This window comes from Pipistrellus hanaki (genome assembly GCF_964339955.1).
Source record: "Pipistrellus hanaki genome assembly, chromosome: 5".
NCBI lineage: Eukaryota > Metazoa > Chordata > Mammalia > Chiroptera > Vespertilionidae > Pipistrellus > Pipistrellus hanaki.
The window spans coordinates 52,595,033-52,608,654 of record NC_140507.1 but is presented as its reverse complement, the minus strand read 5'-3'; the positions used below and the strand labels follow the sequence as shown (position 1 = coordinate 52,608,654).

The 13,622-nt window shown below is 38.6% G+C and overlaps 1 protein-coding gene across 2 annotated transcripts in view; it reads right to left on the bottom strand.

Moving 5' to 3' along the window:
• The window catches only part of MND1 (meiotic nuclear divisions 1), a 48,373-nt gene that overhangs the window by 9,969 nt on the left and 24,782 nt on the right, over positions 1-13,622 (bottom strand). For both annotated transcript variants that reach the window (XM_084883975.1, XM_084883974.1), the window contains exons 5-6: positions 5,804-5,878; positions 2,675-2,789 (exon numbers count right to left, since the gene is read on the bottom strand). In XM_084883975.1, coding sequence (XP_084740101.1) covers positions 2,675-2,789; positions 5,804-5,878 — 190 coding nt within the window. The remainder of the gene's footprint in view (positions 1-2,674; positions 2,790-5,803; positions 5,879-13,622) is intronic.

The following is a 13,622-nucleotide window of genomic DNA, read 5'->3' as shown; positions in this document are numbered from 1 at the left end:
TTCTGTTATTTATCTAACGTTTTCTTTTCTTATGATGTCTCTGTCTGGTTTTGGTATCAGAGTAATACTGATCTCAAAGAATGCATTAGGAAGTGTTCTCTCCTTTTCTAATTTTTTCTTTGAAAAGTTGATTCTTCTTTAAACTGGTAGAATTCTGCAGTGTAGACTAGGCTTTTCATTGCAAGAAGTTTTATTTATTTCTAATTCAATCTCTTTACATGTTATACATCTATTTAGTCTATTTCTGCTTGAGACCATTTTAGTCGTTTGTATCTTTCTAGGAATTTGTTAATTCCATGTAGCTTATTAAATTTATTGACCACAACTGCTCAGTGTTTCCTTATACTTCTTTTTATTTCTATAAGGTTAATGTTCCCTCTTTCATTCCTAATTTTAAAAATTTATACCTTCCTTTTTCCTTAAGTCAGTCTAGCTAAAAGTTTGTCAATTTTCTTGATCAGCTTAAAGAATCAATTATTGCCGGAAACCGGTTTGGCTCAATGGATAGAGCGTCGGCCTGCGGACTGAAAGGTCCTAGGTTCGATTCCGGATAAGAGCACGTACTTTGGTTGTGGGCACATCCCCAGTGGGGGGTGTGCAAGAGGCAGCTGGTCGATGTTTCTCTCTCATCGACGTTTCTAATTCTCTATCCCTCTCAATTCCGCTCTATGTAAAATCAATAAAATATATATTTTTTAAAAAGAATCAATTATCTATTACTTTTATTTCTGCTCTATTCATTATATTTCCTTCTGCTTGCCTTAGGTTTAGAGTGTTCTTTTTTCAGTTTCTTAAGGAAGACTAAGTTATTGATTCAAAAGTTTCTTCTAGGCATTAAAATGTTAATTTTTTAAAAAAGAGAAATATTTGGAAAACAATAGATAATAAAAGAAAAAAATAAGACATTAGTAAATTTTCAGAGCAATGCATTCACTGCATCCCAGTGTGTGCTGGCATGTCTAAACACTCAGGCAATTTACAACTCTGCCTTGGCTTTCACTTCCTACTTGCACAAAGTGTCAAGAAAGGTCAACTGGAGGTGGGAGATTAGGAACTTCTCAGGTCTTTCCTGAGAATGTGCACAGATCTATGCATGTATGTGGGCCTCTAGATTTCCTGCAATATGATGATTTTTAAGGCACGAAAATATCTTTCAGCTTCTCCTTTTAAGCTTTCTGGTTAGTCTACTGTTTGCCTTATTATTTTAGACAATTAATCCCCAGGGAGAGGCTGTTAACACTTGACATACTCCAATCCAGGCCAAATAAAGACAGTCATTCATATTGGTGGCTTTCAGGGAACCTCCAGAGACATCACATAATGACAATTCTTTGGGAATGAGGGACGTAAAGAGATCCAGCTTCTTTTTGCTTTCTCTGATACCAGGATACAGGACTGTTATTTTTCAAACCTGGAGAGTACAGATTGAATATAGGGAAAATTAAAACACCACAAAACACCTGTTCTTGCTGATATTCAGCCATTTTTCTTTTCTTTTTTAAATTGATTTTAGAGAGGAAAGGAGAGAGAGATAAAAACATCAATGATAAAAGAGAATCATTGATCAGCTATCTCCTTCCAGCCTCCTACTAGGGATTGAGCCTCAACCCGGGCATGTGCCTTGACCAGAATCAAACCTGGGACCTATCAGTCAGCAAGCTGATACTCTATCCACTGAGCCAAACCAGCTAGGATAGACAGACAGAGAATAAGACAGAAAAGCATAGAGTTGGTAAAGGAAAACATCCAAAACTGAAATAAAAAGCAAGGCATAGCCAAATAAGCATAATCAATGAATGATCAGATCTGGTTACTGTTTTACTGTGTGAAAACAGAATTTTCATGATGAACTGCTAGAAGGCACAGCCATAATGATCCTGAAAATAAACCAGCTGAAGGTAGGAAATCTGAGTAAGGAAACTGTTATGAAAGTTCTCTTTCCTGAGAAGCTGCTCTAGGCAAAACACACAACATTTTATGCCCTCTTTTCTTTTAAAGATAAAACATGAGCAGGCCTCGCTTCCTAGTAATCTCCTACCTGTCTCCTGCTGCTTTGATGTGCTTGTATTCACTGAGGATCATGTGATATTAGTTAAAACTTAAAATTAACAGATTAAAGTGGTTAATTTTGTAGCAGTAGATTTGATTAGCACTTTTTTCTGCAGGATGATGATAAATGAAATGAATCTGTGGGCGGATTGAAAGAGCTAACATGTCTTTCCAAAAACTTAATTTTTAGAAAATGACTAGCTCAGGGGGTTCTTCTACCTCCACACTCTGAAAATCACCGTGGATACTCAGCAGAGACAGAGCCAATACATACCACTATCTAGGCTTTGTACTACCTGCATGTAAATGTACCTCTTGAGCTGTGCAATACAGGGACCTATCTCTAAAATTAAACTTAACTTTACATTACACTAACATCGATGAGAGAGAATCATCGATCAGCTGCCTCTTGCACACCCCCTACTGGGGATGTGCCCGCAACCAAGGTGCATGCCCTCAACCGGAATCGAACCCGGGACCTTTCAGTCCGCAGGCCTACCCTCTACCCACTGAGCCAAACCGGTTTCGGCAATAACTTTATTTTCTTATATACATAGAGAAAGAATACCAGGCACCCGGAAGTATAAAGTCTCTTTCATTAGCAAAGTTAAAATCCTCAACTTACGTATTTCTTCCACAACTTGAGGATCACATTCTCTGTACTTTTCTACTTCTGCCTTTAGCTGTTCCCTTTGTTCTCGAAGTGAAGAAAGCTCTTTTGTTAGCTTGGTCCGCTCTTCCTGCATTTAAAGTATTTTTATGTATGATTAAGCCAAACAAAATGTCATATATTATAAGGTTATACATTTTTACAGAGATTTTCATTTTATTTCTCATAACTGATGTGCATTAAGCTTTGACAATATTATAAATACACCTAGATTTATTTATAGTATAAGAACAAGCTAATTATCATTTTCTCTTACATTTCAAGCATCTTTTATATGTACTGACTGAATGAGAATATGTAGAATAAAATGCTCATAAATAAGAGGTTACTAATTATGTATGAACTCAAAGGCTATGTCATTTCATGTTAGATAAAAAAAATTATACCACCACTTGAATAGTTTCACAAGATTATGTCTATATGTGTGTGTGTGTGTGTGTGTGTGTGTGTGTGTATATATATATATATTGTGTATATATATATATATATATATATATATATATATATATAATATTTAGGATAGTATCCATTATTTTATATTTTTCCTTAAAAGTGTTCTAGACAATTTTTCAACCTTTTAGAGTTATTAACCTTTAAAAATATTTAAAGATAGAAGAAAGAATAGAATTGTAGATTGTGGCCTCCCATCACTTTCCTTTACAGCTAAACCAGAATAAACCTTTTACACACAATGTGATCCAATAAACATCATCTGAAATTTCTAGCCATAGTTCCACTAACATGTAGAGCTATTGGTAGTCAATTCATATGTATGAAACCTCAAAAATAAGTCCAAACAAAAATAAAATAATGGCAAAAGTTATGGCACAGCATTGTAAGATATGCTGAGGAAAACTAATTACTTCACGCTGCCTAATAAAACCTGTTCAAGTTTCCTTGCTAGCTTCTGTTTCTGTATTTGTATTTTTCTACTTTCGCCTCTCTCTGTTCTCTTTGGTTCCAAAGTGTAGAAAGCTCTTTGCTAGCATTTGTATATGAGAATGGATGTACAGAGCAGCATGCTCTGAAGCAGCATAGTCCATCAGGTAGGCAGGCAGGTGAGCTGTTAGGAGCCAGTGGTCCCAGATTGTGAGAGGGATGTCCTACTGCAGGTTTAGGCCTGATCCCACAGGGTTTGGGTCTAAACTGGCAGTTGGACATCCCCCAAAGGGTTCCAGATTGGAAAGGGTGCAGGCCGGGCTGAGGGACACCATCTCCCTATGCACAAATTTCGTGCACCGAGCCACTAGTCCCATATATCCTATATAATAAAAGGATAATATGCAAATAGTCTGAATGGCAGAACAACTGAATAACCAATGAAAGCCTAATATGCTAATAATATGCTAAGGCTGCTCTACCACTTGCTATGACATGCACTGACCACCGGGGGGGGGGGGGGGACGGACAGACAGTCAACTGGTCGACCAATTGCTATGATGTGCACTGGCCACCAGGGGGCAGATGCTTTGACTGGTAGGTTGGTTTACTGTTGGGGTACAGCCGATCGGGACTGAGTAAGATGGGCCTGACATGCCCTGGAACCCTTCCACGGCCCCTCCCTAGCTTGGTTGTGCACCAGTGGGGTCCCTCAGTCTGGCCCGCACCCTCTCACAATCTAAGACCCCTCGGGGGATGTCAAAGAGCCAGTTTCAACCCGATCCTGCAGGCCACTCCCCTTGGGAGGGTGCCAGAAGCAGGATCATAACTGGTGAGCACTGCCGTGGCAGCGCGAGCCTCTCCCAGTTGGGACTGAGTGGGCACGAGCCCGCGGCAGACACAGTGGGGCTGGGATAAGCAGGAGCAGCAGGTAGGAGCTACAGGCAGCGTTGGGCTCCGGGTTTCTGCCTGATCCTTGCAGGCCACCCAGAGGGACCCCACATATGCATGAATTAGTGCACCAGGCCTCTAGTAAATAACATCTGGTAGATGGGCTACATATTTCTGAAAAGTACTGCCTCGTGAGCTCATAACATAAGAGTGCATCGGTCTCAGAAGCCTTTCTGAATATACTCTTCTAATAGGGGCAGGCACCAACTAGGTTTGCTACTGGTTTTAATGGACTGTGTAACATTCAGCAGACAGGTTGAACAACTTGTGTGTCACCATTAATTGAAGGTGGTTCTAGAAATTATTGCCAATGTTGCAGAAAAAAAATGATCAAAGAAGTGTTTGATTAATACTGTCAATCAAAGAAGAAATGACAACTGCATGTTATGCCCTGATCTTCTCTTCCCTTAATATTTTTTATAAGTTACCATTGTCCAATTCCTGTCTGTGACTATGCTGACTCTGGAAGAAGGTTGTGAAATAACTTTGAAAAGGATAAAGTCACTATAAATCTGAGATGTAGTCTTCTCTCTAATGCGGCAAGTTTTTTAGTCTCTATCACAATCAAGTCGTATAGATAGAAGACTAGATGGAATGATTAGTGATTCATGTTGACCTTCAATATTTTCTCAAGTCATATATCCATACCTGAGAGAATGATGAAACTAGAAAGCAAAGTAATTTTTTAAAAACAACCTAACAATACTCTAGAGAACATTGCACTTTAAAAAATAAAATAGTAAGTCAATATCCATTTAAATAATTTAGAAATATTAAAGGCCACAAAAATATTATATTGATAGTTTTCCATTTGTTCTGTGCCAGTATTTAAAAAACAGGATTCTTAAAAACATATATAAACATTTATATAGGGCATACCTTATACCAATTTCTCTTCTAAGTGCTTTGCCAATGTTAATTTAATCCACACAATTACCTAATGAGGTAGATTTTATTATTCCCCATTTTATAACTAAAAAAATTGAGAACAGAAAGTTTAGGAGACTTTCAAACCCAGGCAGTCTGGCTCCAGAGTTTATGCTTCTATGTTATGCTGCTGCCATATATAGCATAATAAAATAATAATAAATCTAGATTCGCAATTAGTGAATCCTACCAGGTCAAACGTTCATGTCCTTTGCTGTGACTCACTTCTCTTCTGGTAGAGATGGCATACTCCTCACAGGAAGCTGTACAGCCCCATTCTTTTATTTAGAATTGGTATTATTAAAGAATCTACAGACACAAACTTACCGTTTCATGTCGGCCAATTTTAGCTTTCTCAATGCTTTTCTGCAGGTTTGCTTGCTTCTGGTTTCCTTCAGATAACTAGAGAAGTAAAACAAACAAACGAAAATGGCTTGCTAAGATAAACTTGCTAAATATGAAGTTTATGAGTCAAAAACAAAATAAGATTTGACTTCAGCTCAAGTCAAAACAAAATGTCAAAGACTACATTGGGAACCACTCTAACTTGAAGAAAATGGAGTACTATGAACCACTGGGACAAACTAAAATATTTCTTCCTATCCTATGCAGAAAAATGAATAATATGCTTTTAATCTTTTCTAGTCTTTAGTTTCCTTCCCCCTTCCCAAGTAAATCAAGGTATATTATTTAAAAATTGAATTTGAAAATTCCAAATCTATTCTATGTAAATTCTCTTCAAATTTCTTTTCATTTCTGAGTAGTCTTTTCAAGTACCCTAAATTGTTTCTTTATAGACTGTAATACGTGACCTATTTCACTAACAAAGTAAAAAATGAATAGATCAGTTATTATTTTTAAACTAGAGAACACTGCATGAAAACCATGCACAGGTAGGGTCCGCCGAGGGCCTCCCTTCCCCTGCTGCCAGCTGGGGCCTTCCTTCATTTCGCGCTGCCCCCTGGTGGTCAGTGCATGTCATAGTGAGCAATCGAACACCTGGTTGTTGGAACTCCCAAGGAGACACTGCATATGAGGCTTTTATATATATAGATAAGATATTTTAAGAGGAATTGAAACTTTATATTCTAAGTTTTTAGAAAATAAAAATATCTATTAAAATAGGGCCAATTTTATGCATCTTTTACATACCTTAAAAGTGATTCGTTTAAGCACTGCACTGAACTTAGAAAGTAGTAAGTTATATATGAAAATGAATTAAACAATACCAGCATAAAGAGACCACAGATCTAGAATATTCACTAATATGTGGCTGAGCCCTCCCCAAAAAGGACTCATTAATTTCAGAACACTGCTTCCCCTCCTCAATTTTTAAAATCTCACTTGGGCCCATGACTAAATAAACTCACAGGAAATTCCCAATACTAAATTTTCCACCACATCTTTTGCTATAAAATAGTCAGAAATTATAGACTTATTTGATTGGGTCTTAAAATATGTTCCAATCCTCCCTCATTCTCCAGTGTTAAACATTTAGAAAATAATTAATGATCCAATTATTTCTTTTAAAAATATATATATATTTTATTGATTTTTTTTTACAGAGAGGAAGAGAGAGGGATAGAGAGTTAGAAACATCAATGAGAGAGAAACATCAATCAGCTGCCTACTGGGGATGTGCCCGCAATCAAGGTACATGAACTTGACTGGAATCGAACCTGGGACTTTTCAGTCCGCAAGCCGATGCTCTATCCACTGTGCCAAACCGGGTTTGGCTCAATTATTTCTTGTGGGTGATTATAAGAAACTGACCTTTTACAATATGACCTAGTTATATGAAGAGGGTGAACAATAGTTAGATACTATTTTTTGCTTAAAAATCATATACAGTATCTTTAAAAAGTTGGAAGCTTTACCCTAGTTTTAAGAAATCTTCCACTTATCACTATGCATAAAGGGAACATTGTCAGCCTTCCCTAATAGTTCTCTCGTCACTGATTCTAACCCACAGCACGAACAAGGCCCATCTGTAATGCCAAGAAGACACCACCACCAAACCAGTTATACCTCTTCTTGAGAGTAATTATCTTCCTAAGTTAACAAACAAAAGTCTGCTGGGAGATTTAAGAGCCAAAATAAGCTCTAAAGCCCTAAATTTAACAAGGAGATTTAGGTGTTTTTTTGTTTTGTTTTGTTTTTGTTTGTTTGTTTGATTTTTTAAGGTTCTCATTTATAAAATAACACCATGTTTAAAAAGTTAATATTCCACCCTGAAGGACCCACTTGAAATAATAAATGCATGTAACATTTAAGTTCAGGAATAAAGAATTTTCCAATGAAAAAATATACACACACATATTATCATAAAAATTTTCCATTAAAAAATGGTTTTAAAACAAACAGATATGTAAATGTTATAAACATTTAGAAATGAGCTATTATATAAAAACAACTTAATAATTAATGGATACATATCTTAATTATATTAATGAAATGAAGTGTCTTCCAGGTATTGTTTGTCTGCTTGTAATTATTTACAACTTAAAAGCATTTGAAAGAGAGCTAATTCAGGAACTCTTAACTCTGAGAATAACCTTATGTATTTGGAATGTGATTCCATGATTTGTCAGTTTTAGTGTCTTGGTAATGAAGGGAGACACAATCTAAATGATGTAAACAAATGAGAAGCTTTTGCTAATTATCCTAAGTACCTAAACAATTTGGTTCAGCTCAATAGTGAAGGATTCTTGGCTCTCTGCTTAGTTCTTAAAATCTTCAACTACTGGAAACAATGAAAGCAACTCATGTGAGGTGGCCTCTGCTATCAGTGTTTCATCTACACATCTCTTAAAAGCAATATTGGTATAGTTCCTAATGCATATCTTGGAATTAAACCAAATCCAGGCCTCCAGTGGTAAGAGCTGTACAGATATCATCTAAACCAGTAGTTCTCAGACTTTAGCATATACCAGACTCACCCAAAGGGCTTGTTAAAACTCAGGTTGCGCCAAAACTGGTTTGGCTCAGTGGTAGAGCGTAGGCCTGCGAACTGAAAGGTCCCGGGTTCGATTCCAGTCAAGGGCATGTACATTGGTTGCGGGCGCATCCCCGGTAGGGGGTGTGCAAGAGGCAGCTGGTTGATGTTTCTCTCATCGATTTTTCTAGCTCTCTATCCCTCTCTCCTCCTCTCTGTAAAAAATCAATAAAATATATTTAAAAAAAAACAAAACAAAAAACTCAGGTTGCTGGGCTCCACGACCCAGTTTCTAAATAGTTAGGTCTGGGGTGTCACCTAATTTGCATTTTTAACAGGCTCTCAGCTGAAGGTGATTCTGATGCTTCTGGTTGGGGGCACCACCGGACAACTAGTGATCTATACAAAACCTAATATTTTGGTAACAAACTCAACAAAAACACAAGATATTAATATATGGAAAGACACTGTCCAGTTCATCAGCAAAAATGAATTACTCCTACATACTGCAGTCTGAACTTAAAGTACCAACAATTCTCTCACTAAAAGTAATAGGAAACTCCATGTTTACAAAAAATAGAAAAGGAGTGATATTCTATATTCAAAGAAGGTATTTAGCATAGGATTCCTTTAAAGACCAAACTCACATGATGCATTTCTATAGCGTAAAGCAAGAATCAACTATATTCCAGAACAAGTCCATTTCCAACGTTCATGAAAGCAAACAATAATTTTTAAAAATCCAGTAACTCAGAACAAAACAACAGCAGCAGCAGAACAAAAACTACTTGTAATTAGTAAGAACCAGATTTCATCTTCAGATTTAAGGGTCTGACACAATGCTTCTCTTTAATACATTCCAGGCCACCTATACAGACACGCAGGGTTGAGAAACATAATGCCAATGTTTTCTAAAGGGCTAATTCACTGCCTGGAGGAACTGCCTATTCATAAGAGGAACAGGAAGATTGATTCAAGCTGGCTGCTTTGGGATTCTGATTTGCTTCTTTTTAGAAATAAATTTTCAAAGAATTAGGGAAGGAAGATAGAGATTTTCATAGGTGGGAAAGAATGTCAAGGAACAGAGAACAGGAAAAGAATAAAATAGCAAGAGAATCCAGATCCAATTTACTCTGAAATTGCATACATTGAAAAAGTCTTGTTAAGAGTATCTAAAACTTTCAAACTTGTCTTTTAAGACAATATTCCATTTATGAATTAATCATAAGAAAACAATAAACACTATAAAGATATATTTACATATAAAGACAGGAGCCATGTAATTGTCCAAAACCAGAAGTCTGGACACTTGGATAAGGACTCCATCTGGACACTGATATGCGTGGGACTGCTGCCCACCGTGGATTATAAGAACTCAGAACTCCAACCACCCAGCTCGAGCTTGGCTGAAGCACGGGTCACATTCAGAGTCCAAGGAGACTTCCACCAGATGCGTGCTGCCAATGCAGCCACGCCTGCATTTCCAACCTTCAACACCACCAGGGACTGGGACTCTGTTTCTGTAGTGTAGGCTCCCTCTCTCTGTGTGTAACCTGCACGTGCCTCCACTGGCGTATTGAGGTCTCCCCTCATAAACCGGGCATTGTGGAAAGACACAAAAGTGTGTGAGTGACTCCTTGTGGAATGTTTCATTGCTCATGACAGAGAATAATGCTCTTTCTTCTCTTTCTATTTCTGCCTTATAAAGTGGAAAGATTCAAGAAAATTTGGATTTCAGAGGATCAGAAAGGCAAACTGATGCCTTCTCTTCCATGGTGTTAGCAGAGTGAAGAGAGCCGCAACCTAACACATTTAGATTGTATACTAAAGAGTTGAGAGCAGCCAAACAAAGTAAGACTTGAGGCACTTTTAAGTGTTAAAAGTTACTGAGCCCTGGCTGGTGTGGCTCAAGTTGGTTGAATGTTGCCCCATGGACCACAAGGTTGCCAGTCAATTCCCAGTCAGGCCACATGCCCGGGTTGCAAGCTCGATCCCCACTAGGGTGTGTGCAATAGGCAGCCAATTGATGTTTCTCTCTCATATTGATGTTTCTCTCCCTTTCTCCCTAAGATCAATTTAAAAAACATATTTTAAAAAATTATTGAAAAGTTGAAATGTACATAGGTTTAAACAAGAAAATAATTAACAAAATTCAAAATTTAGGTTGTTTTGTATCTAATAGCTATTTTCCCAAAAAGAGTTATAGTGTAGGAAATTTATGATCCTCCTATATAATAAAGAGATAATATGCAAATTAACCCTCATGCCCTAACAAGATGGCTGCCTACGACCAGGCTGGTAGGGGGGTTAGTGAGGGACGACCAAAAACATGAACAGCAGGCTGCGTGGGGCAACCAGGCCACCATGGGGATTAATGAGGGATGACCAAATGATTGAACAGCAGGCTGCATGGGGCGACCAGGACAGCAGGGGGCCATGAGGGGCGACCAGGCCAGTGGGGGAGGGGGGACAGTTGGGGGCGATCAGGCCAGCAGGGGGGATCAGTTAGGGGTCACCAGGCTGGCTGGGGGGCAGTTAGGGGCAACCAGGCAGGCAGTCAGGTGAGCAATTAGGAACCAGTGGACCAGGATTGTGAGAGGGATGTCTGACTGGTGAGATTGGGCCTAAACTGGCAGCTGGACATCCGCCAAGGGGTCCCGGATTAGAGAGGATGCAGGCTGGGCTGAGGGACCCTCTCTCCCCATGCACGAATTTCGAGCACTGGGCCTCTAGTTATAAATAAGTATATAAAACCTTATATGTGAATATGATGAAAGTTTGAAACATGCCCTTTGGTAAAAACCATACTTTAAACACAAAAAGCACCCAACTCACAGGGCTATTTTTGTGAAGGTTCTAACTACACGAGGCATCCAGAGACATTAGGAATATTGAAATACTAAAATACCTAACATATTGATATACTTTTGAGGAAAAATCAGGCCATAGGAACTGAAATTAGGGCTATTCCATGAGATTAAGGATACATATGACTTTGACACTGCCACCACCTGGTGGCATGACAACAAAGTTGTAGGTCCAGTTTTTTGTGGAGTAAATCTTTCCCAGGTTGGTTGTTTTGGGGAGAAAATAGTTATGGCTGAAGAATAGCTGTCATACACCTGAAACCCACATGTAGCATGGAAGAGTGTTTGGCTTATGGTATAGAGAGGATCCTGCAGCTCTAGAGTCAGGTTTCTCAAAGCTCATCCAGGAAGTTGCTCTAATAGCCAAGGAGAATAATTCCTGGGGAAGGTTTAGAAGCCCAGCCCAAAGCTACCCACTATAAAAGCAAAACAAGCGGTCAAATATAAAAAATAAATCTCTTAAGTCCTATCATTAAAATTCATGCGAATTTCACAGCTGTAATATGAACTACTATAATTTTGTATTACTTTAAACTATTTACCAAAAAAATACTCAGTTTATATATTCTTCCTATCTACTACCCACTCCCAATTTTTTAGTCACTTGATCTCAATAAAGATATATTTAACTCTTGATTATCTAAGATGATGGAAAAAATAAAAACATTCAACTTAAAAGCCATGACTTTTAAGTGCATATCAATAAAATTTTGCAGACCTTGTTAGTTGCCTCTCAAAAGCTTTTATTTGTACACAAAACTCAAACTTTGTTAAGACTATGATGGCAGCCCTAGCTGGTTTGGCTCAATGTTTAAAACGTTGGCCTGTGGACTCAGGGTCCTGGGTTCAATTCCAGTCAAGGGCACATGCCCAGGTTATGGGCTTGGTCCCCAGTAGGGGGTGTGTAGAATGCAGCCAATCAATTATTTCTTCTCATCATTGATATTTCTCTCTCTCTCTTCCACTCCCATTCTCTCTGAAATCAATAAAAATACATTAAAAAAAAAAAAGAATAAATCTCATTTAAAAAAAAAAAGGCTATGATGGCAATGAGCTCGTAGAGAATGGGTCCCTTCCTAGTCTCAGAGGGTTAACTGTGATAATTCACCTTTCCAACGTGACCATGTACCTCACACTTGGCCAATGATATACAAATAGAAGTCTACTTGGGAAAGGGGGCATCCTGGGATTTTCCTCCAAGATAAAAAGAGAGAGATATGTACAAGGAGAAAGTCCATCTTTCTTTCTGCTTTGGACTTGTCAAGGGAAGATACAGTAGCTGTAGTTTCTGTATCCAAACACAGAAAGCCAAAAAATGTCAGACCAGACCTCTGATACCTATGTGTGGTGAGATTAACCAATCCTGAAAGAGCCCACATCTCCAAATTTCTTATGTAAGATAAAGAACCTCTATGATTTAAGCCAATATGGATCTACTTTTCTGTTATTTGTGGCTGAAAATATGCTGATTCATTCATATAAAAATGAAAGTATATCAAAATATCAACAGTTATGTTTTAAATAATAGGACTGCAAGCAATTTAACTTTTTCCTACAGTGAATAGATTTTAAATTTATTACAGAAAAATGTAAAATTTAAAAAATATTTCAATATGTAATACTAGAGGCCCGGTGCATGAATTCATGCACAGGTGGGGTGTGGCTGGCCCGCCTGGATGGCCCAGGTTGGCTGGGGGAGGGGCCACGGCCTGTTATCAGGCTGGCCCGCCCCCTAGACGCACTCCCAGTCAAGGAGACAAGTTGCATATTAGCCTTTTATTATATAGGATTTGTGGTTTGAGAAGTTCTCACTTGCCATGTTAGAGATATAAATCTAAAGGATGCTAAATGGGTAGAGAGAACAGATGGATAATTCCTAAGGTAGACACTATACATATACACTAACAGAAAGTTGACAACCATACTTAAGTGCCTTGTAATGAGGGACTTGTTAAGGGTAAGGAATTACGGGTTGGGCTCTATAAGAGATGACCCACAGAGACTGTATTGTGGGAGGATCCAAGATGGCTGCTCGGGTATACACCTAGCCGCAGCAGCTCACAACAATTTCAAAGGAATACAACTAAAATGTAGAGTGGACATTGCCCAGAGCTACAGGTAGTCGACTGACTGAAAACTCTACAATAGGAAGGAGGGAGAAAACCAGAAGGAAAATCAGAGGAGCTGAAAAAAAGCCTAAGGTACGGAGACATGCTGCGCGCTCCCACGCACGCGCGCGCGGAGAGGTCGCAGCCGGAGAGGAGGAGAGGGCTGGGTGCTGCCTGGCGTTCCCTAGCAGGAAGGAAATAGAACCCCCAGCCTGGGCTGAACCCCCGAACCGGCA